Below are 23,979 nucleotides of genomic sequence, written 5' to 3'. Positions count from 1 at the left end.
GGAAAAAAATACAAAAGAAATACTCAAAATCAACAAATGAAACGGAGAAGCATGATTAAAGTCAATCTTTTCAACTTTAATAACTCATTAAAATAAATTACTTCTGAAAAGACATTTAAAAAAAAAAAAATCATTCACTGCCATGGATGTTTATTTTTTGTGACCAGTATCCCAACCGAACTAATTTGCCCAAAAGAACAGATCCAGAGTTTCCCCTATTTGGAGAACATTTTTCTTCGATTGCTTCCGATAGGGTAAATTGGTGTAGAATTGTAAAACTGTTGACATCTTGCGCTTTTGGACCACTTGATGGCGCCACAGAGCAAATGAAGCACCGTGAACCCCGGGGCCAGATCTGGCCGCAGCATCATGATGCGTGAGAAAAAGTGTCTGGCATCAAATGAGTTAAACTGGTTGAATTGATTGCTTTATGACGAGTAATGGAATACTTTCACAATTTAATATAACACAAAAATTACTCAAACATATATATATTTTTTATTAACTCATTTCACGCCAGAGACATATTTTCATATTTTTGAAGACTCCGGACATTAAATCCTTAAAGGGGCAATGTGTAAGATTTTGAGCGTTTTTCATTACGGACAGCAGGAGGCGCTGCTTTTACCGTTGTCCGTAGCAGCCTCCGGAGGAGTGCCACCCCTCCATGTAATATCATTTCATGATAACTGGACCTACCGTTATATTTCAAACATACCGTTGGTCGTCAACAGATTTATTTGCAAGTTTTTGAAATTTATTATCATTAAATTTAATCATGTTTTAGTGAACAATCTTACACAACGTCCCTTTAAATACATTATTTGGGATTGAATGTCCGGAGTCAAAAAAAAACAAACGTCGCCGGCACCGAATGAGTTAAAAAGCCAGGTTATTTCACGGACACCCCGCAGTCGGGCCTCGGACCCCCGGGGGACCCCGCTTTCACCATTCCTTACTGTTGGGAAATCTACCGCCAAAACGTCCGTCCGGGCAAAATTTAAGCGCTAGCCTCACTCGTTGACGTCTTCCCCCGGGACAGAAGCAGCTCCTTGACCTGCGGGGTCAAAACCTCGAACTGGTTCAGGACACCGGACGTCTCCTCGTCCATCCCTTTGGGATCTTGGCCCTTGCGTCCCTGACTCTGAGCGGTCAGCCGCTTCACCACCAGGCCCTGGTAGGCGGCAAGCAGCCCATGCCGGTCGGCGGGGACGCGGCCGGCGAGGGTTCCGACAATATGGGGTACGCAGCGCCCCGGCGCGTGAAGGATGCAGTGGGTGCTGTCTTGAAAGAGAAGAACGCTTGCGAGGTGAAGAACCAGAGCGGGGTCCTCGGTGTCTCTCAGCTGCTCCGTTAGGGTCTGGCGGTGGAGCAGAAAAGCCTGGCGCTCCTTCTTCTTGTCGGCCTTCTTCAGAAGGAACCCGCAGGCCTCGGCCGCCGTCTCAAAGTTCTCCAGAAATTCCTCCGTCGTTTTACCGTTCAGGCAGTTGTGCAGCTTCATCAGGGGCGCTTTGGTGCCGTCGGACAGCTTGGCGAGAATCTTCAGGCGGAGCTCGGCCGTTACGGAGGCGGGGTCCTCGGCGGACATCATCATGTCGGCGGCCAGGAAATTGACCAGGACGTTGGCGGCGTCGGTGCCGATTGTTTTCAGGACGTGCTTGGCGATGATCGCCTGGGTCTCGCCCGAGAAGAATTTGCTGCCTTTTTCAAACATCCTGATGTTGTTGTACAGGTTGTTCAGCTCCTCCTGAAGGTCCTTCACGGATTTTTTGTTGGCGCCCGAGACGGGGCAAACGGTGGACGCCAGCAGACTCCGCAGAACTTCCTGGTAGGTATTGTTCAAGGGCCGCACCAGATATTCCGCCAGTTGGGAGAGCATTTCTGGCGGACAGTCGCTCACTCCGTCCTCCAGGACAGCTTCGATTTCTTCCGGCGTCATGAAGGGCGGTTCCTCCTTTTTCGACCTCGGCTTCGGTTCTTCGTCCTCCTCGTCTTTCCTGCCTTTCTTCTTGGTTTTACGAATTCTGATCTCTCTGGCGTTTCCCCCTCCTCCCGTTTTCGCCGTACCGCCGCCCTCCGCGGATTTTTTCTTGCGCTCTCCTTCCCTCTTGTCCTTTTTGGACGGTCCCGCGTTTTGGGCCACAGCGGGCGCCTGCCTCAGGTCTTCTTCGGTTATCAGCAGGACGGGATTGCTCTTGACCTCCTTCTGAGCTTTCTGTTGGACGGAATCGCGGAAAAGAGCGAGGCACCCTTCGATCCATTTTTCGCTGACCACGACCGCGGCTCCCAGGAGCCTGGCGGACGACTGCACGTTGGCGTTCCTCATGGCCTGGTCGATCAACGTCGCCGCGTCCTCCTCCGCCAGGCAGCTGGGCAGAATCAGTTGTATATCGCTCCACGTCGCCGAGCTGACGGCTTCTTCCACCGAGGCCTCCACCTGGTCCACCAAAGTTTGACTCACGCAAGCCGCGCTGAGGAACAGAAGCTTGTGGGACTTGAAGCGCTTCTTGATGTGGCCGACGGGCTCGGGGATCCCCAGCCGCATCAACGACTCAAATTCTAAATACCCGTTCTGTTGGAGGAAAGAATCCACCCAGGCGTTTTGGGTTTCGGAGTAAATATCGGGGATGTAAACGGCGCTGTGTTGTCGACCTCCGACGACGGTTCCTCTCAGCCGTCCGGCGCTCACCAGCTCCTTCAGAGCGGAATACAAGAGATGCTCCTCAAGTCCAAAGGCGCCGATCGTTCTGGCGACGGGCGTCGGACGGGTCACGGCGCTGAACAGCCCGCGTATCTTGGCGGTTTGGCGGGAGACGAAGGCGGGCGTGAAGATGATCCCGCGACTGTACTGATCCAGTTCTCCTTGGATCAACTTCCCCAGACGCTTGGCTAGCTCCTCATTTAGAAAATCCCCTGGTAGATCGTAGCTCTTGCAAAGCTCAGAAATGTTGATCAACCCAGCTTCCTGGAGTCGGTCGTTGACTTCTTCGGCCAAGTGGTTCAGGTAGGTGTCGTCAATAAGTTGCCCGAGCACAAGCTGGACATTTTTGTCACACTTTGCAATGTCGGTTGCTCTGGTTTCCACGTCGGTCCAGTTGACGTTGATAATTTGCTGGAGCTGTAAAATATTTACCCGGCCGCCGTGACGGGAAAGTTCATCGCGGATTTCTCGGGTGATCTGAGCAGGGGTGACGTACTCCTTCCCGTCGAGCGTGTGCACCACGTCCAATTTCTTGTCTTGAATAAGTCTTGCGATGATGTCCACGCAATCCCTCTCCGATAACCTTTGCGAAGTATCGGCGAATTGAGCCTTCTGGAAATCAGCTGCAAGACGTCGGATTTCTTCCCATTCGCTCGCCATGATCGCGGTTCGTGCGGTGGGATATTTACTCGGGTGCGCTAGAGAACGAGGAAAGGGAGAAAAACGTTAGAGACACGTCAAAGTAATGAGCACAAAGAAGAATTCGTAAAGCGAGATGATACCCTGTCAAGTTTTAGGTTCTTGTGCTGGAGTAAAAACAAACACCAAAAATACAAGCAAACGAAAGAGCGGTGTCTACTGACAAACGCGAATCATATCCCAGTCGTTTGTTGAAGTCACTGGTGGGTTGAAAACGGTAAATCTTTTCACAGGCGTGTTTATCGAATGGCGTCCTGCGGAAACGACGCGGGCGCTGCCATTACGTCAATTTTAAGCGACAGACATTAAAGCACTACAACGCGCACAAGTTGCAAGCCCTTTCAATTGTGTCAAGTGAATTTCTGATGTCTGATCGGTCTTGAAAATACGTTACTGAATGTTCATTTTGAATGATCAAACTTTACGTTTAAAAGTCGTGTTTTTCCAATAACTTATTTCAACGCAAAAGTGTACATGAACAATACACAACACAAAGATATACACGCTACTAAACAAATACCGTAAAACCACACGAGTAGTGGAGTAAAAAAGAAAATTAAAATTGAACCAATTAAAGTACATTATAAAAGTTGAATCCACGTTTGATATCAGATCTAGTCAGGAGGGATGTTGTCGAGTGTTGATCCTTGTTACCCAAATTTCGCATTTTAAAGTATTTTCTTTTGTTCCGAAATAAACTTTAAAAGTTGTAATCGCGTCTGGTAGTTATAAACGTGACGACACGCCGCTTCTTAACCCAAACAGGAAGTGAAACGATGTGACTCCTCTCATCGTCATTTGTTTGTTCCTCTTTACAAGACCGTTCTTTCCGTTCGACGCCATTTTGATGAAACAGCGACGAGCGGGGATATTGCCGTCTTCTTGTTTCGACGCCGCCTGTTTTTTTTCCGTGGAGACAGAGCCTTTTTTTTTTCTTTTTTATATCTTCTTGTCCTCGCACCGAGGAATGAATGAGTACACCCCGATGGACCCGGGGTGGAAAACAATACAATTTCCGAGGTAGCGGAGGCTAATCATTAGCCTTGGTTTGCTAGCTCAACGCCATTCTTTTTCGTTTATCAAAATCTGTTGTCTAGACTAAGGGACGTTGTTAGGCTCGAATCCCGTGGACTTGTTTTGTGGACCTTCTCGGACTGAGGGTGGGGAAACACCACTTCGTTAAAAAAAAAAAAAAAATCAAGCACTGGCTGGACTGCGGTTAGCAACATTAGCTGCTAACTAAGCGGCCTATCCTTCGCGTGTTTCTCCTGTCGCTAAGGACTGCTAGAAAGCCGCTCTCTTGATCGGAGCGAGCTCGGACTATCCCGGGGCCCCCTTGCTTGGATTTTCGGGCCGTTTGTGTGTCTCGCTTTGGTTCTGGACTCGAGAGGACTTGACAAAAAAGGCACATGGCGCCGTCGATTGGCGCGCCGGCCTTTCGTCACTTGCGTTTGGATTAAATGAGGACTCTGCGTCATTGACTCGCCCTCCATTTTTTTTTTTTGTCCAGTGTCTCTCAAGCCCAATTTGACGCATTAAAAAGTTACCAGGTTTGACCTGTGATTTGAGTGTTGACGCTGTTAATTTTTTCCGTTTGTTTTGGTTTTATCCAAAGCCTGTATATCTATTCCCACCATTCCTAAACCTCTTTCTCCCCACCCCCATACCCTTGTTGTTATAAAAGAAAAGTGTGGCAAAAATGTCGTGTGTTCACTACAAGTTCTCCTCCAAACTGAACTACAACACGGTCACGTTCGATGGGCTGCACATCACCCTGAGTGAGCTCAAGCGGCAGATCATGTCCAGGGAGCGCCTCAAGGCCACAGACTGCGACCTGCAGATCACCAATGCGCAGACGCTAGAAGGTGAGCCCTGACGTCACCATTCAAATGATATTTGTGTTTCACCATTTGTGGGTCCTTCTCTCCCCCGTCATTCTCACAGCACTTTAGCCAAATGATGACACACTCCTGGTAGGCTAATAACCGAGCGGTCGTGCCGTGTTCAACTTTGACTTGTCTCCACCCGGGTGAAATTTCAGCTTCCGGCTGGCTTCTTTCAATGCTTGTTCCCTCCCATGTAAAATACAAACGACAGGCATCTAATGACATGAATTGCAATCGAAAAAAGAAATCAACATCAGTAGAGTCTTCTGAATGGCTGTGTTTAGTGAATGGTGCTCAAAGAGCCAAAAATCACAAACACGATGGATGGTTTAAGTAATGGGATACTAATAATATTCTTTCTGTAAATTATTGTAAGTACATTTAGGCATGTTGAAAAATGACTATTTATTTTAGACCAGGTCTTAATAGTGGGGTAGGCCTCCCTGAGGGAACATGGATGACTTGAATAAACTTCAATTATTTATATACATATAATTTGATTGAACCCTTTATATTGCTTTTTTGGGGAGGGGGGGCAAAGTTTCACGAATAAACCCTGCAAAAAATAGATTTATATTGCTGTTTTTAACGTTAAAAAGAGCAGAATTTGATTTGATCTTTCATGTTTTCATTCCCTCACAAATGTCCATTTTCTTCTGGAATAGAATATACAGACGATGAAGCCCACATCCCCAAGCATTCGTCGGTGATTGTCCGCAGAACGCCAATTGGCGGCGTCAAACCTGCTGGCAGGACGTTCATTGTGTATGTATCACCGTTGTGGTTTTTTTTGTGTGTGTGTGTGTGTGTGTGTGTGCGCGCGCGCGGTGACGTAGGCTGCGGCAATTTACGGGCCGCTCATCTGCTCTCTCCACAGAGATCGTTCTGACACGTCAGTGGCGGGATCATCGAGACCCGTATGTAACCAAACCAAGCAAAACAAACAAAAAATCCAAAGCAAACACACCCAAACCGCAACACTCTGCGCTCCTCTCACCTCTCTCCCCTTTTTCCTTCTTGACAACATTCTGTCAATTGCGCCGCGTGCGTTTTTGTGTTGACGGTTCCACACGCGAGCGGCTGTCTTTTGGGGGAGGGCTTTAATTGTCTACAACAAGTCAAGCAGCTCTTTCCGAATGTTGTATTGTGTTTGCTAGCTTGCAGCGTGCTCGTGCGCTATCCTGACTTGTGTTTCACACTGAAATTGCATTTGTAGCCCGCTTGAGTTCGGGCCATTATTTGTGTCACCTAATGATAGTAATAATGTCATGAGAATTAGAATGTCATTGTGTTTTCTGTGAAAACAACATGTGGTTTATAAGAAACCAATCAAGGCAAATCGTGACTGGGATTGAATGTAAATTATGACTGAGTGAATGCGGGGAAAGGGGGGGGGGGCTGTCTACAGTGATTTCTTTGCTCTTTTTATTTTTGATTTTTTTTGGCAGCTTGGAAAAGTTGGCCACACATCACACTGAATTCATTCTTACTGTCTCTCAGTCGCGATTCTCAGCTTTTTCCTCATGTACAAGATGGCCTCTATGATGGACTCCACATAAACCCACACGCCCCCCCCCCTTTTTTTAAGCCTACATTTTTTAATATCCCACACAGCAGACACACAGATAGTGTAGGAAGCTCATTTCTAACTTTTCGCCCCCCTGCTACGTTTTCCATGAGTGACACGTCATTGCTGGTGTAGTTTTGCTGTAAGCTGCCGAAGCCTGTCAATAAAGGTTTTCAAGTGGCATCTGCATGCCACTTTTGCACCACATTCCCTGTGTGTTCCCTCCACAAGGTGCCCAGTCCGCATCCCTAGCAGCAGGCTACTTTTTAGTCGCTCAGGAAACTAGTAAAATCATTTTCAAATGCTTACTACGCCGATAAGGAGTTTTATTTTTTTTTTTTCTTTTACTGTTGAGCCTAGCACACGTGGTTTTTTAGATTTCAGTTTAAAGCCGGACATACACTTGTGAACAGAACTCGAAAGTCCAAGCTAATGTTAAACGTTGCCGACGGTCAAAACAAATCGACAAAACTTGACTCCTGTTTTAACCAGGAAATGTTACAGGTCTTGTCGTATGACCGGTCTGAAGTAGTTCCTTGCCGGACCAGAATGCCTTAGATCAGTTTAAGTTGCCGTTTTAAACATGTAAAAAAAAAAAAATGTGGACTTGGAAGATTTCCCTAGCTTTCGTTTTCTAACAAATAATAATTCATACATTAGCGGCCTCAGATTTTTTTTTTTTTCACCGCGACAGGATGGAGAATATTTGTGAGGGGCTGGCCACACTCTGGGCAATGTGAGATAGTCTTGTAACACCTTGAATGTCTTGTATTCTGATTCTCCCGCAGACCGACTCCTCTCCGTCAATGTCTCTCGCCCAGCTCACCAAGGTAGCGTTTACCTCGACCGACGTTTAGACCTAGTGCTTCTTTTTGAGAAACCCCATCAGGCCGCTGCTACATGCACAGTTCTTCCCCTTTAGTTTTAATCCGGACCAATGAATTTTTGTTTTAGACCGCCAACCTGGTTGACGCCAATGCATCCGAGGAGGACAAGATAAAAGCCATGATGACTCAGTCTAACCACGAATACGACCCTATTCAGTTAGTATTGGCTCACCCTCGGGCACCGCTTTTTGTAAATGGTGCCGCTAGAATGAAAAGTGACGCTGGGATTTTTTTTTTTTTTTCTGTAGTTACTCCAAGAAGGCAGTCGGACCGCCGCCGGCTCACTACCTCTGTTATCGTTGCGGAAAAACCGGTCACTACATTCGGCAGTGCCCCTTGCTTTTGGTAACGATCAGATTGACAAGATGGTTTTTTTTTGACTGTGGTTATTTTTGATAATAACTACATTTTCTAAGGCTCAGGATAAAAGCATGGAGGGTCCTAAGCAGGTGAGAACCAGCAAGGGGATTCCTCAGAGTTTCATGGTGAAAGCCGAGCCTGGCACAAAAGGAGCCATGTTGACCAGCACTGGCGAGTACGCCATACCGGCCATCGACGCGTACGTCCCAAGTCTTGATCTTGAGTTATTTAGATTTTCCTCTCATATTTGTGTGTGTTTATTACGTTAACCCCTGGGGAAATTTGGACCCAACTCGCGCTTTTTATGTGCGATAGCAAAGGAAAAGCATACCAAAAAAAAAACACGAGGAGGTAAAATATCCCATGGATTGTCAAAACATGACGACTTTCACACTGCCGTCCCTTCTAAATGCTTGCAAACGGGAGTTCAAGAAGTACACCTTTATAGATGTCAAATTTAGCCCATGTCAAACTCATCTACCGCCATTCAAAATTGGAAACATTGTCAGTTTCGGACATAATTGAAAACCCTGATGTTTTATCATGCATTTCCCACGATTTTTGCATTATTCCTTTCAACGGCAACTCACGACCCGGGCGCAATACAAATTGCGGCCAACTTCTGACGTTTGCAAGCCCTTCATTAATATACTGTGCTGTTACTTTTGCTATTATCACATTTGCCACTGAACATTTTGAGAGGTTGAAAGAAAACATGATTATTGAAAGTAAATATACATTTAACAATGTTATGACCCTTTCAAAGTCAGTCAAAGTTGGGTGATAATCAGGCCAGGCCAGTGACAAATCCTTAGATGCCCAGGGGTTAACTTTCTTTCTGTTGACAGATCTGCTTTATTGGTTGTTGATGTCACTATAAGTGTGTTGAACGTGCAACTGTAAGACGTACCGCTGCTGCGCTAACACCTCAATTTCCTGCAAAGGATGAATAGAGTAGCTATCTAGAATCGCTTTGCCCCTTGTGGATTTCACGGACCTTGACGCGGGAAAATGTCCCTTTGAATTCAGGGAGGCCTACGCGCAAGGGAAGAAGGAACGTCCGCCGTTCGTGCCACACGACCAGTCGTCCTCCGAGGACGATTCGGATCCCATCCCGGACGAGCTGCTGTGTCCCATTTGTAACGATCTGATGACGGACGCTGTGGTCATCCCTTGCTGTGGGAACAGCTATTGTGATGACTGTGAGTACCAAAAAGTATCCATTTCAACCTTGAGTAGGTTTTGTTGCCGACAAACCTCGGCTCATTTCAGCAATATACCTTTTGTTTTGAGGCGGTCTTAAGTGGAACAGCATTTTAAAGGCCGTTTTGCTTTCAGGTATCCGAACCACCTTATTGGACTCCGAGGAGCACATTTGCTTCACGTGCAAACAATCGGACGTTTCGCCCGACAACCTCATTGCCAACAAGTTCCTTCGACAGGTAACCTTTGCCAAACCCTTTGGCCCTTTACAGGGGAGTTCAACTCTCTATTTTTTGGCCACACAGGCCGTGAACAACTTCAAGAACGAGACGGGCTACACCAAACGCGGTCGCAAACAAATGCAGCCCTCGGCCCCCCCTCCTCCTCGGCTCCCCCTCCTGAACAGGCCTCTCCAGTCCAGGCAGCAGGACCCCCTGATAGCCAACATCTCCCATCCGCCGCCTCCCGTTCTCCCTCAAACTGCCGCGACCTTGAGCGTGACGGCCCCTCGGGCTCAGACCCCTCCCGCCGCCAACACCCCCACTCCGACGCCCTCGCCGCCACCCCAGGCCGACGTCGCAGACGAAAGAAAGGAAGCCTCGCCGGTTGCGCCCCCCGTCGCGGACCGCGGTTCTCCCCGGGTTTCCGTCAGCCAGGACGAGCCGCCCCCGCCAGGGTGAGTCCAAGGCACAGTGCTTACCCGACAGTAAAGCGACATTGTTTGCTCATTGCTGCTTTTTGTCTGACAGCGAGGTGGAGCCGCCGCCACCCATTGTGACGCCGGGCCCCACCAAAGCCACTGAAAGCAGATCACAGGTAAGTGTCTTGGCTAGGGAGACACTGATACAAGTTAGCAAAGTTGCTTCGTGGTCAAATTCATTTGCTTTTAATTTGAAAAGAAAATTATTGGTCCTTTCAAAGCATTAAAAAAGTATTGGATTGGCTTATACCTTCTGAAACCCTCTCAAAGTACTTGAAATGCCATCACGCGCCCCCATTAGAGAACCACTGATTTAAACCAGCAGGTCCGCTGTCATTTAAAAAAAAAAAAAAAAAGATGATTTTGTCTCAAAGTAACCGCATTTTCTTCTCCGAAGCCATACGGGTTGTCCCTTCTTGGCGCACCGCCATCCTCAAGGCCGTCTTCTCATCTTTCTGGTAAGAAATCCACACCCCATGTTCAAGTTTTTCTTTGGAATATCCTCAAAAAACAGTACAAGCAAATGACTAATTGTGTGTGTTGTTCTATTAAGGTCCCCATTCCCGGCCTCACCAACCTCATAGGGACAGGGGTGGAAGACATTGGGAAAGGTAAGGAAAGGCCACACTTGCATTTTCTTTTTACAACAATATGCTGTATGCGTCCCTGCTAGTGTAAACACAACATTCTGATATATAAATATTGTGTTTGTGGAATATTAAGTAGCAAAAATCCACCTTTCTTTTTTTTATGACGCCACATTTGCTCAGGATCACCCGTTATTTCTATTATGACCCTTAGATCCTACAGAAGCAGAGGCGAGCCCGCCTCCACCCACCTGCAGATGGCCCAGCTCCCTCTTCCCACGCCCCCGCTCTACGTGTCGCCTTCCCTATACCCACCCCCGCCGCAGTCATACCCGCCCCTCTACCCCGCGGCCCCCGGCCTCCTGCCGCCACCGACGATGACTTACCAGCCCCAGCCCCTGTATGGCCCCGGCCCGCCGGGCGTCAACCCTCCCTGGGGGGCTCCCGGCAGCCAGCCCGCTCTGCTCCCCCTGCCCTCCTCCCTGAGTCAACCTCCTCTCTCCAAAGAAGATTTCTACAGACAGCGGCACCACCGACAAGACAAGTGAGTACTCGCTACCACTGTTGGCAATCATCCAATGGGAATTCAAAGTCTTATTTCAACACCCAAACCGGTTTGAAAGCCTAATTCTTTTAAAACATGTGCCCAGTCTTGTAAGCCTAAAAATGGTACTGCTTGCTGGACTGATCAATTTGACCGGAAAGTGATGCGTTAAGGTACGGAAGAGTTCTTTTTACGTAGTCGAAACAAATATTTCCTTTACGTTTTCCAGCATTACATCCAAACTTGACGAGTTTACAAAAGACTTTCACAAAGAACTGATGAAGTACCGAAACGCGCCAAAGAGGCAGAGACCTTCGTATTCGAGGTAAGCTCATTTTGTCTGCGTCAAATCTCAAAAATAATGCGGCGCGATTGTGGTAATCTATCGGAGTGTTTCCTGGCTTGATTTTGCCCTCTTTTTTTTTTTTTTTTTCTTCCCCCCCCTTACCAGGTCCCGATCGTATAGCCGCTCTCCGTTCAGCCGCTCGTACACGCGATCTCGCTCCAGGTCCAGATCCAGATCGAGGTCCTACTCGTACACCCCGAGTAGATCCCGCTCACGTTCACGCTCCCACGGGCGGCCTTATCCCCGCTCGCCTTACTCTCGACGCAACGGGCGCAGCTACGGACGCTCTCGATCAAGGTCGCGCTCCAGGTCGTACGGATACCGGCGCTCCGGCTCGCCGCCCTCATTCCGCACCGCCGCTTGGGATGGCGCGGAGGGCGCCTCGGCGTTCCGGTCCAGGTCTCACTCCCGCTCGCCGAGCGGTTTCCGCAACCGCAGCCCCGGCGGCCGAAAACAGCAAGCGCGCGAATTGGCGCCTTACGAGCTGAAGGCTCTTAGCCCCGGCGGTCACGAACGCTGGGAGCGCGACAGCTACAGACAGTGGGAGCGCGAGTACCGAGAGTGGTACAACAAGTACTACAAGGACTATGAGAACCAACACCAGGCGCTGTACCACAGAGGCCGAAGTAGTAGGGAGCGGGAGAGGGACCGGGAGCGCGAGAGAGAGCGAGAGAGGGAGCGGGGGCGTTTATCCCCGCTCCACCGAGAGTACTCCCCTCAAGGCAGAGCGAGAAGTCGTCGAGATGACAAAGCGCCACCGAATCAAAATCCTCCGTCCTTGTCGTCGGCGACGAAGACGAACGCTAAGCTCCTGAAGACCAAGAAAGTCAAAAAGAGAAAGTCCGGGGAGGACGGCGACCAATCGCAGCATTCCGTCGACCGGGGTGACGCCACCCCCGTCAGGGACGAACCCATGGATGACATCCTGTCGCCAAACAAGACTCCTCCCGTCTCGTCCAAGCCGGCGTCGTCCGCCGCCGGCTCCAAGGCCGCCGCGTCGAAAAGCGCGCCATCCTCTAAACCCTCGCTCAAGTCCGCGCCCAAAACTGACAAGGCGGCCAAGAAGGAGAAAGTTCAGAAGGTCAAGCCCAAGGCCAAGACCGATGCTTCCAAAGTCAAAAGTGACAAAGTCAAGAAGAAGACGGGTGAGTCTGTCGTCACCAAAAAGAAAGAGCCCTCGTCCGCACCTGCCGCCGCTAAACCATCGAAAGCCACCAAAGCCAAAGCCGAAGAGAACACGACCGCGCCGAAAAAAGACAAGTCCAAAGTGGCTCCTGTGAGACCTCCGCTGCTTAAGACGCCCCCGCTGTTCTCCCAAGGCCTGCCCCTGCCTCATCCGGCTCTCCACGGCGACATCCGGGGGCGAAGGGACGCCCCGCACGGCGGCGGCCTCATGCCCTTGCCTCACCAAATGCCCCCTTACCTCCACCGCCCTCCCCCACGCCTGGGTGAGGAGACCCGCTCCTTACTCGGTTCTCCGCCCGCAAAACTCCGCAGACTGGACGGATCCGCGATCGGAGTCGACGTCTTCCCGCACCTGCACGACCCTCATCAGTCGCCACTCCAGAGGTTATCGCACCCGCCCGACAGACCCGGCCTTCTTCCCGTGCTGGTGGGCCGCGAGATGGTCTGGGCGGACAAAGACCGGAGCGCCATCAGGCCTCTCATGGACTTGCCGGTGGGTTCTGTCATCGTACGCCCGAGACGTGCCGTTCAAACGCGGCCATTGCCGATATACTCGGGTTTTGGCCTTTATCTTTGGAGAAATGAAATATAACGCCGGGGTCTCCGAGCCCGGTCTGCGGGATGCCCCGATCCAGCCCGTTTTCGCCATTACCCTACGACGGCGCCGCAGTCGACTTGTCTGCGAGCATTCAAGCCTGATAATGTCGCTCGTCGTTTCGGTCGGGTGCATTCAAGGTTGCGTACGTTGAAAACGGGCTCTCAAGAACGGCGCTTGGAGACCCCTCTTGTATTGAATGCAAAATCTCTTTTTTAAGCGCGGAATCATCCGAAAAAGAATTCTGCTCCTCTCTTAACTCATTGTGCAAAAATACCATTAAAAGTGGCAAACTGTCTCACGGTTTCAAAGCTAGCTAAAAGGAACTTGCATTTCCACCTCCTTTTTGAATCAAGGGTACCATGTGAGACATAAGCGCTTCACAAAGCTTTGTTTGAAATATCACTGACGTTCACTTAAGTTGACTTTGTTTGTGCTTTCTATATTCAGGTCAAGCCAGTGACCCAGAGAAGCATCCCCCTGAACAGAGACCTCGGCAAAAAAGACAATCCCATCTCAGAAAGATCGTCCTCGGGCGGCGATAAGACAGCCGCCGAGCGATCCGGCGCCGCCGGCAACCCGGACGCCGGCAAACCTGCCGGCAATTCCGAAGGAGTGGAGGCGAAGGATCGGCCGTCTTCCGACCCGGCGGCGTCTAAAGAAAAAGCCGGGGAGAGGCCCTCGCTGTCTGACAAAGACTCGGGAGCAGACAAAGATCGGGAAAGCAACTCGCGGACGGAGAGAGAGCGGGAGAGAGGTTCTGAACGCGGGCGGGAAAAGGCCTCGCGGTCGGACCGCGAAAAGCCTGCCGGATCGGACCGGGATCAGGAAAAAGCGCCGGCGTCCGACAGAGATCGGGAACGGGCTTCGGACCGAGACAGGGACCGGGAAAAAGACAGGGACCGAGATCGGGAAAAGATTTCGGATCGCGATCGGGACAAGGCTTCGGATCGGGATCGGGCTAAAGCTTCCGACCGAGACCGCGCCAAAGCGTCGAGTTCCGACCGGGATCGCGCCAAAGCTTCGGACAGAGAAAAACCCTCCGGCTCCGACCGGGATCGAGAGAAGACCTCCGGCTCCGACCGGGATCGGACTCTGGCTTCTGAGAAAGAGCGCGACAGAGCGTCTGGATCCGGCTCCAAGAAGGCGTCGACGGCCAAAGACGCCGACGGAGGCGAAAAGTCGCAGAAGGCGGAGCGGAAAAGCTCCGGCGGCGCGGCCGGCAGATCCGTCTGCCTGGACAAAATGACCATCGCTGAGAAATCGGCCGTCGCCAAGAAACACGGCCAAGAGAAGCCCGGCAACGCTTCGTCCAAGGAGGCCGGGGACAGAGTGCCAAAGTCTGAGCGGTACGTACCAAAAAATGGCCTGCCCGTTTTGCTCTTTTATGCACCCACCCGTGTTTGATGCTTTACTGGCCTTCCCGGTAGCCTTTCCAAGGAGAGAACGTCCAAGAGCACGTCCGCCGTCAAGAAACCAGAAGCCGCTTCCAAAGATGGTGAGTCCTTTTTTCTTTGTTTTTGTGTGTGTATATAAATGTATATGTATACATACATATACGTTTTCATACCTTTTTATCTTAAAATATACATGTTTTTTCAAATAAAGGAAAAATTTGTTTTATTTTTAAAACATTTTTTAAAATAAAATGGAAAATATGTATGTGTGTGTGTATATATAAATGTATATGTCTGTGTGTGTAACCTTTTTTATATTAAACACGTTTTTATAATGAAAAAAAATCTCATACACACGTTTGCGGTTTAATTTTTGCTGTCGGTTGGTTTGAAAAGTATTTTTTCTTCCCCGCAGGAAAAGATGGGGAGCCGAAAGCAGCGAGGACTAAGCCCAAGATCAGTCGCAAGGTTTTGTCCAGCCAACCTGCCGACGCCGCCAAGTAAGAGCGCGATCCGCTCGGCGGTCGGCACGGGCCCGGGCGGGCAGCCAATCGTATTTTTCGTTCGATCAAAACAAAACCAAAAAAGGCGGTGATATTTGAAACCTCTGGCTTTTCAACGTCCCTGCAAATTGTCCGGCTGAAATTGGTTCTCCTTTGCAGCCAGTCCGCAGAGGAGCCCAAGCCCAGCCCCGCGGACAAAGAGGAAGAGAAGAAGAGCGGCGACTCCTTGACGGCGGATCAGGCCAGCTCGCCTGGTCCGCAAAACGCCGGCGAGCAGCTCCTCATTCAGGCGCCCCCTCGCTCCAAGTGGGAGCGGGAGGACGATGAAGAGGAGGAAGAGGAGGAACGGGCGCCGGTCGCGCCACCTCAGGAGACCCCCGGGGAGCCGTCGCCCGCCCCCCCGAAGACGGAGGCCCCCCGAAGCGAAAAGAAGCCGGCCGTCAAGGAGGAGAAGAGGAGGCCGCCCAAGGACGAGGGAAAAGGCGGCAAAAGCGCCAAAGTCAAGAACGTCCGAGAGGAGAGGAAGCCGTCCCGAGCGGAGCGGGCCCCCAAAGCGGACGGCAGGGAGCGGACCCCGCCCGGCAAGGAGGAGGCCAAGAACGGCGGCGGGCCCGAGCCCAGGAGGCAGCGCCTGTGCTCGGACCTGGCCCGCGAGACGGACGAGGCGGCCTTCGTGCCCGACTACAGCGAGGGCGACGAGGCCTCGGACAGCAGCCCCTCGGCCAGCCAGCGCTCCGACAGCAACCGCAGCGACTCCAGCGACAGGAAGAAGAAGAAGAAGCACAAGAAGCACAAGAAACACAAGAAGCACAAGAAGCACAAGGTGGCCGACAAGGAGGCCGGCGAGCACAAGCATAAACACAAGAAGAAGAAGCGCAAGAAGAGCAAAGACAAGGACGCCGAGGACGACCCGGAAGCCCCCCGGGAACAGCCGCCGGACGTCGCGGCCGCCGGCGCGCCGGAGGGCGCCAAACCCTGACGCCGTTTTGAAACTGAACGTTGAAAAAAATCAGCAAAATAAACAAAGGAAACGCTCGAGTCAAACTATCGGACGTCGACAACTACGCTTGAATCGGAACCGGGGCGCCGCTCGGAAACTGAGCGCCGCCGAGGCGGGGGGAGGAGCCAAAAAACGGACCTCCGCTTTGGAAATCCATTCACTCAGGGAAGCGCGGTGCCTCCTCCGCCCGTTATTTGACTGTAAACAAAAGCAGGAAGGGGCCACGCCCCCTCCCCCTCCGCCTCCCCCCCCCTTGTGAGGAACCTGCTCCCTTCCTGCGAAGGATCTCACCTGGAAATTTCCACATTTGCAGGATGCCGCCATGGCAATTCACGGCACCCGCCTGTAAATAAATACTTGTGTCGACTAATCCTATGTTTCAGGACCGCTTTCATTGCGCAACGCAATGTGAGTTAGCCGCGCTTGTATTGTATCGTTGGTATTGCACTTAAAACCTGGACGGGCGCGCAAAATGTTTGGCCCTCTTTTGTGCTATCATGTTACACTGGAAGCAACAAATGGAGCCGGTCCAGTGGAGTTCATCGCTGGTTTTTCGCCCGCTTTCATTTGAGTTGACAAAAATGGAGGATTTATACTTCTTACTTGTTGCTGTTTTTTTTTTTTAATTAAAAATGTTTTGACCCTGGAATGTTTTGGTTTTTGTTAAGGGCGTCAAAAGATGAAGCTTGGTCAATTAGTTAAAGCTTTCTTTTTTTATCATGTCAAATTTTCAAATCTGTCTTTGCTAACTAGGTGCGTTTATATGCACAAGGCTTCTTGTGCAAACGGTCAATCGCACCCCGTACTTCACACTAATTGGCTATCATTGCGTTTGCTATGCCCTGATTGGCTCCTGTTGTGGGTGGCAGAAGGAAGACAAAATGGAAGAGCATGTCCTAACTGAATGATAAATTTTACTTTCAAATAAAATGGCCCAGACAGCCGATCTGAAGATTCTTGTTTGGCACAGTTGTCGTGTTTTGCTTGCCACATCAATGCAAAGCAAAGCTAGCAACACATTTGCTAATGTAGAGAGCCATAGGAGAGCTTTATGCTAAACTAGGCTGGAGGACACCTGGAAATAAGTGGAACCAATTTTTTGTTGTATATCAATCTTGATCTGTCATATGTAAGTTTGAAAAAAAAGCTGCTTTAAAAAAAAAGCCAGCCCAGTCGAAATGGGTCTTTGACGTCATTGAGAGTTTTTTTTTTTTTTTATGTAGTTTTTAAACTTTTACGTTTTTATTTTTATTCATTCCTTTGATTCTAATTTGAAAAAAAAAACGTTCCCATGAACTATTTTACAAATGTGGCTTTTATAATTCACATTCTTAGTGAAAGAAACTACAATTCCGTGTGATCAGCTTAACCAATAAATGTAAAGCTCGTTTTGAACGAATTTCATATTTTTGCATCACAGTGTTCCTTTAAAAACTGCTGACATGGAATTGCTTATTTTCATTGTGTAATGGAAAAGAATTCTGATTTCAAACTTGAAATTTACGATAAATTCCGCTCGAAATCGGCATGAACAAGACGGAAGCACTAAATTAAAAAAAATGCTATACGCGTTCTTTTTATGTTTCCGAGTAAACTTCAGCTGGTTTAACGAGCTCCACGATCGAAATGACTTTACATAATCAATTTCACATCAGCGTGATTAACATCCGTTTGTAACGTTTGCTAGCGGTGTTTTATTTCCGGAATTATTGATCCGGTTTAGCCATTACAAAAGCAGTGAGCGGCTCTCGAGAGGAAGTCATCAGCTCGCAGTGACGCTTATTGAGCACCGGGAGGCGCTGTAGGCTCTCAAGACAACGTCATCTCGGCGAAGGAGGCGTCGAAAGGGCCGAGCAGATGGCTTCGCTTCGCCCGTCCAACAACAGTCGGCTTAGTGTCCATGCTCACATGACGTATGGAAGGTCATCCTTAATGGACTCGGCATATACAAGAAGATTAATTTATTATTTGAACCTCCGCATAGATTATCATCCATTATTCCATTTATAAAGGACATTTGTATTGCGCGTGTCTGCGGCCTCACACGTGTGCGTCCATGTGTGTCTGGGTGACATCACTTCCTGTCGTCAAGGCCAAAGGTTGCTAAGCAACTTGGCACTCTGTCGGAAAAGATGTTTGGAGCTCTATTGTGCCACCTCTGCTTTTGATTGTCATTTCAAGATCGTCCTTCCATTTCTCTAGCTTAGCCTTCAAAGATGCTAGCAGAAAAGCCACGTGAAATTCGGTGGACGTGCCTCATGACCGGGCACACACAATCCAACAGTTTTGGGAGCGATGCATTACAAAAGTAATGTAATTACTGTACTGCGATGCATTACAAAAGTAATGTAATTACTGTAATGCATTACTTTTTTAATGTAACGCGGTAATGTAATATATTACACACACAAAAATAGTCATATCGAACTCGTTACAAACGAGAGTAAAGTTGTGCGTTACAATGCATTTTTTTGCCTGAAAGTGTGTGTCCCATATTCGCCCAAAACACCGCAAGATCGGAGGAGAAAAATCCGGGGCAAAATGCTTACTTGGTGATCTACTATCTACTACGACCGTTACGTTCAGTTTATCGGAGATATAGACAAGAACAATGTAATGCTTGGGTGCACTTAAAAAGCCGTCCACGAAATAGGACCAGAAATTGGGCAAACCATTTAGAGCGGGGCCATAGTAACGTGAAGTCAGCGAAAAGAAAACACGCAGAGGACTGCGCTCTCTGGCTGAGGGATGACACTCGGACATCAGGAGGTTAGAAGATGCGCCACGGAGATACGCTGCCGATTTCCACGGCGGAATCAGTGGAAAGCGTCGGCAAGATCCCTGTCGCGACCGGCAAATAATGACAAGGTAAGCTAATGCTAATTTTCATTGATCAGTTGCTATGAATTACAGTCTCTAAATAGTTCTGGTCAATGTCAACCAAGATGATGATGTAGGCTATCTGCTAACGTTAGCCCCAGCGAAAACATCTATTTTTGAAGCATCCAGGATAACCTGATCTCGATTTTGAATATTAACGTTGAAATTGTGAAACGCGCTGTTTTTGCCCCCAGCAGAAACGATGCAAAGTTATAAAGGGATTCAAAAACAAAAAAAGATTTGAGGATCTTGTCTCGAAATGTTTCCCATGCAATACAGATGTAACGATTTGTACCGGTTTTCACTGGATGTGTCATGAGCGCAATGAGCTACATTTGCAATGGCAAATCAGTATTTCTAATTATTGTGATGAGATTAATATAAAAGTCATGCCATAGTCAATGCAGTAATATCGAAGTGTAACTAATTACTTTGAAACCACAGTAATAAGTCAGAAATAATGCATTACAGTTTTGAAGTCACTTGCCCAACGCTGCACACAAAAAAGGCTTAAGCCACAGCTGAAAATGAAGCGCGGGTAGTCGGCCATTTTGATTGGAGGTGAGTCATTCATAAACTCTGGTGTTTCTTAAAAAGAATTCAGTGGTTGCAGGCCACAAAACCATCTCAAAAGTTATGCAATGTCCCCGTAATTATTTGCAAAATAATTCAGACCCAAACCCCATCAAGATGGAAAATGGAAAAGGAGCTGAAAAAGAAATTCAGCGGGTACCTTTTACCATAATTGATCAAATATCATGAAAACGAGCAGTAACAACGTCACAAAGAACAGAAGCCATTTGGAAAATGTTGTGTGAAAATGGATCTATGAATAAAAAATATAAATGAAGTGCAATTCTGGGGATAGCGGACACAAACTAATTACAGTATGATGTTCCCCTCCTGCCAAAGCGGAAACTTTACGTTGACACCGACACCCCTCAGTTTGTTTGTGTGTGTGTGCGTGTGTGTGTGCGGTCCATTCGGTGCGGCTTCGCGGAAACCAGGTCAAGTAAAGTCGGATGTGGCCCTGGGTGGTCGCCATGGCAATTGCGCCAACTGATCAGCGCGTATTGATTGACCGCCGAATTCCCGCAGTGACCGTGTCGGTGCGTATCCGCGACGGCGACGCGGAATCGGGCACTTCCCGGTGATGCGAGGGTCGCCATGGAAACGCACCCATGGGGGAGACGAGGGAAAAAGGAGTGGGGGGGGGGGGGCGATAATAATGTTTGGCCTAGATACTCGCCCGGTAACACGGGGAGTGTGTTATTGTGTGCGTGTATGTAAAACGGCAAGTGAACACGGGGCGGTGACAGCCACGCAGTGAAAAATGCATGAAATGAGTCCATGTAAGCAGAATGAAAGAGACTCGCATGAGTTTACGGAACACGCACACACTCGCACACACACAAGAAACGGTAGAGGGAGGGATGACATCGTCATCGGGAAGATTCTCGGAAGCGTGATGATTACATAACGTGGATACCCTTCCTCCAAGGCAGAGACTCCCTTGCAAAATAGAGTAGTACTGTAGTTGTGTTTGCGCCCCCTATTTGGGTGTTGTCGCTAAACAAATCAGGAGCACCGGGCCGGGGCATGGGGAAAAAAATGAATGAAAAGGTGGCATCTTTTGCACTGGTCTCCCACGTCGTTCGACAATGGGCCACTGCGCAGCGCTGGATGCAAACGACACCGTCAAATGTAAACCCAACGAAAATTTAACCGAGACAGCCAACTAACTGCCACATCAAAAACATGACTGAAATTAATAAATGGACTCACAAACGCTAATAAAATGAATGCTAACTAGCTAGTTAGTGTAGTTATAGTATAGACTGACTAACTAACTAACTAACTAACTAACTAACTAACTAACTAACTAACACATTTGTAACAACCAAGACACTGTGATCCACAACAAATCATATCCTCCCAAAATCATGATGCTGATGATCTATTGTACCCATTTATAAACTTTACTGTTTAACAAAAACATAACTGAAGGGATATAACAGACATGTTAACCAAGGCTAACTATTTAGATAACAAACGACCCTAACCACCGAGCTACCTACCTGCCAACCTAAACATATGAACTAACTAACTAACTAACTAACTAACTAACTAACTAACTAACTAACTAACTAACTAACTAACAGATTTGAAACAGCAAAAAAGCATCAGTGATCTACCATGCATATGACCCCCCCCCAAAAAAATTATAAATCAGAGGATCTATTGTAATCATTTATTAATTATAAAAAAAACATAATTGACACTTGTAAGTAAAATGGTGAACCAAGGCTAACTAGTTATCTAGCTTACCAACTAACTGACCTGCCTACTGGTGAACCAACCTAACCTAACCTAACCTACCTACCTAACATTAGTTAGCTAAGTAACCAATGCTAGCTAGCTAGTTAGTATTATTCAACATGATGGATACAAACATGGTACTTAGTTAACTAACTAACTAGCACATTTGTAACAACCAAGAAACTATCCGTGATCCATTACCACTGGGATCCCCCAAAAATCATGATTGTGAGGATCTATTGTAACCATTTACCAACTACTGTATAGAAGATAAACATAACTGAAACTAATAAAAGAAAGGGTAAAAACAGTAACCCCAAACCAAACTCCAAATCATCACTGATTATCTACTATGTCATAAGTTATTCGCTTCTTAATTAAAATGTATTGATTGAAATTTTACATCGTATGTGTGAATATATGCAAGTATCACATTTTGCCACATTTTCTTCCATACACGCTCACAATTGAACCCTCCCAAAAAAACGCAAGGTTTCGGCCCGCCCGCCTGTCTGATTAGACAATAAGCGCTAGCTAGCTATAAATATCTCAGCCGGCAGCCGGCGGACATTTCCTTCAGCCGTAGCGACAAATTGTCACCTGATAGCGTTTAGCCGAGGCGTAGCGAACGCTAACGACATGCTAATCCTCTTCGCGGCTGTCAACAACGCACTCCAAATTCCGAGCGGGAGTGATGCATGCAATTATTCACAATAAAAAAACTTCTTTGTGGGGTTGTTCTCCGTCACCGCGGTCTGGCGTCGCTCGCCGTCTCATTAGGGAGTCCGGCGATGGCCCTCGGCGTCTTTTCTTCTTGTCTTCCGCTTCCTCGTGAGGTTGTCTGAGAACACAAGGCTAACGTAACATGACGACATGATAACGTTGACGCCACGGCCCAACTTTCAGAAGTAGACTTTGCACCGAAAAAAAAAAAAGTCTTCTTTCTCTCTGGTGTTGTGCTACGAAATGCGGCACACGCTTCACAGAATGCACGATAACAAGTGGAAATAACATAAGAAACGTATAAGGATGATGAACTGCAGTAGCTAGCAACTGAGGTAACAAGCTAAATGATTGAGTGACAGGAAGTTAACCAACTAACGAAAAAAAAAACAGCAATAGAATTGTACGCAACAAATTAAATTGCTGACTGCTAAATGAACTACAACACAACTCAAACTAACGAACCGATATGCACGCTAGCTAGCTTACAGCTGCGGTTCAAACATACAGAAACACGTCATATTAGCATAACTAGCTATCTAAGGAGTGTATTAACATGTTACTGACAGATAATACCAGATGGCTAATAAAGCGACAAATCAAACTATAAGTAATGTGCTAATGCACTAGTTCAAAAATTGAACTAACGGACCAATTTACGAGCTAACTAGCTAACCAAGCGTGACTATCACCCTAACCAAACTAAATGCGCGATGAACTACCTAATTAAATGAACCGATTAACAAACATATGAGCTAACTTAGTAGCTAACCAACTGCGATTGAAGATGGCAAAACTGACTGATACAACTAACTATGTTAGCATAACTAGCTAACTAAGGAGTCGATCAACATATTACCGACATAAAACCTGATGGCTAATAAAATAACAAAAAACGAACTTATGTTTAAGGCGCTAATAAACCAAAGTCAACATGAACAAAAATAGCTAAGCAACAAATGATGGAAGTAACATAAAGCATAAGTAACAAATGTTGTGTAAAGAAGTTTCGACGTCCAAGTGTGTAGAATAGAGTTTATTTTCGCGAGGGAGCAGCGATAGTGGAATAGTTGAGCTGTTTGCTTCCCTAAGTGGGATCCAGGGACCGCCGCTGGCCCCCAAAGGGACTCTCATGGAGCCTCCAGGAAAAAATACACTCACTGCGGTCCACTTAATTAAAAGTGAAAGCAAAACATTAGGAACAGCTCTGCAGTACAAATACCGTGCCGGCTACGGAAACCACATCATGGTGGTTTGTTTTTGCAGGTATTTGGCAAGCAGATTTAGTGTAAATCAACATGGATTCGTCTTGAATTAGCACTTGTATGTCCCCCCCAAAAAAGCAAAATTAACTTGGATTTATTGTAATTTAACAGAGATTTAACGAAAGGTAATATAAGGTCGAAAAAATAAGTCCCGGTTCTCATTCCGTTCAACCGTTGCCAGATAAATTAGGTAACGGCAGGTCATTATGTTAACCGTTACATAAATCTATAATCCACAAGAAGTAATAATAATTTCATTTATTCTTCCCGAGTTTGAAATGTCCAAATGCGTTTGAATGCACCTCATATGTCGCGCACATCGCTAGATGCCAACACGCCCTCTAGCAACACAAACTCTGGCTGACTTTGGAATATCCGAATGTATTTGAATGCACCTCAAGTCTCGCCTATGTCACGAGATGCTAACGCTCTCGTTAACGGCTAGCCGAAAACTCTGCCCTACAATTCACGTCAAAATGACTTAATTTGCGTTATTTTCTTCATTTTCTTTGAAATCAAACAATCTTATTTTTGAACGTTTGAGCAATTTGGCACCACTTATCATCATTAATTAATTTACGGTAAATTTCACGTTTGGTAACATTTATCAGCATCGTCTTATGTTAACGATG

The 23,979-nt window shown here is 47.7% G+C and overlaps 3 protein-coding genes across 4 annotated transcripts in view; 2 read left to right on the top strand and 1 right to left on the bottom strand.

Annotated features, from left to right (window-relative positions):
* Positions 1-55: 55 nt before the first annotated feature.
* On the bottom strand, positions 56-3,695 carry ufl1 (UFM1-specific ligase 1). The gene is made up of 2 exons (XM_088420484.1): positions 3,484-3,695; positions 56-3,399 (listed from the first exon to the last, which is right to left on the bottom strand). The coding sequence occupies exon 2, from the start codon at positions 3,359-3,361 to the stop codon at positions 1,001-1,003; it is 2,361 nt and encodes a 786-aa protein (XP_088276610.1). The 5' UTR covers positions 3,362-3,399; positions 3,484-3,695; the 3' UTR covers positions 56-1,000.
* A 531-nt stretch (positions 3,696-4,226) lies between these two features.
* Positions 4,227-17,112, top strand: LOC148421695 (uncharacterized). 2 transcript variants are annotated; one of them, XM_088419337.1, is made up of 20 exons: positions 4,227-5,265; positions 5,952-6,051; positions 6,164-6,203; positions 7,642-7,683; positions 7,808-7,896; positions 7,989-8,085; positions 8,163-8,299; positions 9,130-9,302; positions 9,439-9,542; positions 9,609-9,979; positions 10,053-10,119; positions 10,401-10,461; positions 10,557-10,614; positions 10,805-11,134; positions 11,364-11,459; positions 11,586-13,158; positions 13,711-14,609; positions 14,691-14,758; positions 15,073-15,157; positions 15,320-17,112. In XM_088419337.1, exons 1-20 carry the CDS (start codon positions 5,100-5,102, stop codon positions 16,137-16,139), a joined length of 5,376 nt encoding a protein of 1,791 aa, XP_088275463.1. In that variant the 5' UTR covers positions 4,227-5,099; the 3' UTR covers positions 16,140-17,112. The 2 variants fall into 2 exon arrangements, with proteins under 2 accessions (XP_088275463.1, XP_088275462.1); XM_088419336.1 differs by having other exon boundaries at positions 8,157-8,299.
* A 1,712-nt stretch (positions 17,113-18,824) lies between these two features.
* LOC148421694 (voltage-dependent T-type calcium channel subunit alpha-1H-like) overlaps positions 18,825-23,979 on the top strand; it is a 56,004-nt gene continuing 50,849 nt past the window's right edge. Inside the window, exon 1 of the mRNA XM_088419106.1 lies at positions 18,825-19,028. Within this exon, the coding sequence (XP_088275232.1) occupies positions 18,909-19,028 (120 nt within the window). The 5' untranslated portion in view covers positions 18,825-18,908. The remainder of the gene's footprint in view (positions 19,029-23,979) is intronic.

This window comes from Hippichthys cyanospilos, chromosome 7 (assembly GCF_059441005.1).
Source record: "Hippichthys cyanospilos isolate Australia breed blue-spotted pipefish chromosome 7, RoL_Hcya_1.0, whole genome shotgun sequence".
NCBI lineage: Eukaryota > Metazoa > Chordata > Actinopteri > Syngnathiformes > Syngnathidae > Hippichthys > Hippichthys cyanospilos.
The sequence above is the reverse complement of the archived record's forward strand: the minus strand, read 5'-3'. Positions and strand labels throughout refer to the sequence as shown.

Coding starts and splice junctions, on each gene's coding strand:
- ufl1 (XM_088420484.1), bottom strand. CDS start 3,361: ATGGCGAGCGAATGGGAAGAAATCCGACGTCTTGCAGCTGATTTCCAG.
- LOC148421695 (XM_088419336.1), top strand. CDS start 5,100: ATGTCGTGTGTTCACTACAAGTTCTCCTCCAAACTGAACTACAACACG. Junction 8,300..9,129: donor GCCATACCGGCCATCGACGC/GTACGTCCCAAG, acceptor CTTTGAATTCAG/GGAGGCCTACGCGCAAGGGA. Junction 11,460..11,585: donor CAGAGACCTTCGTATTCGAG/GTAAGCTCATTT, acceptor CCCCCTTACCAG/GTCCCGATCGTATAGCCGCT.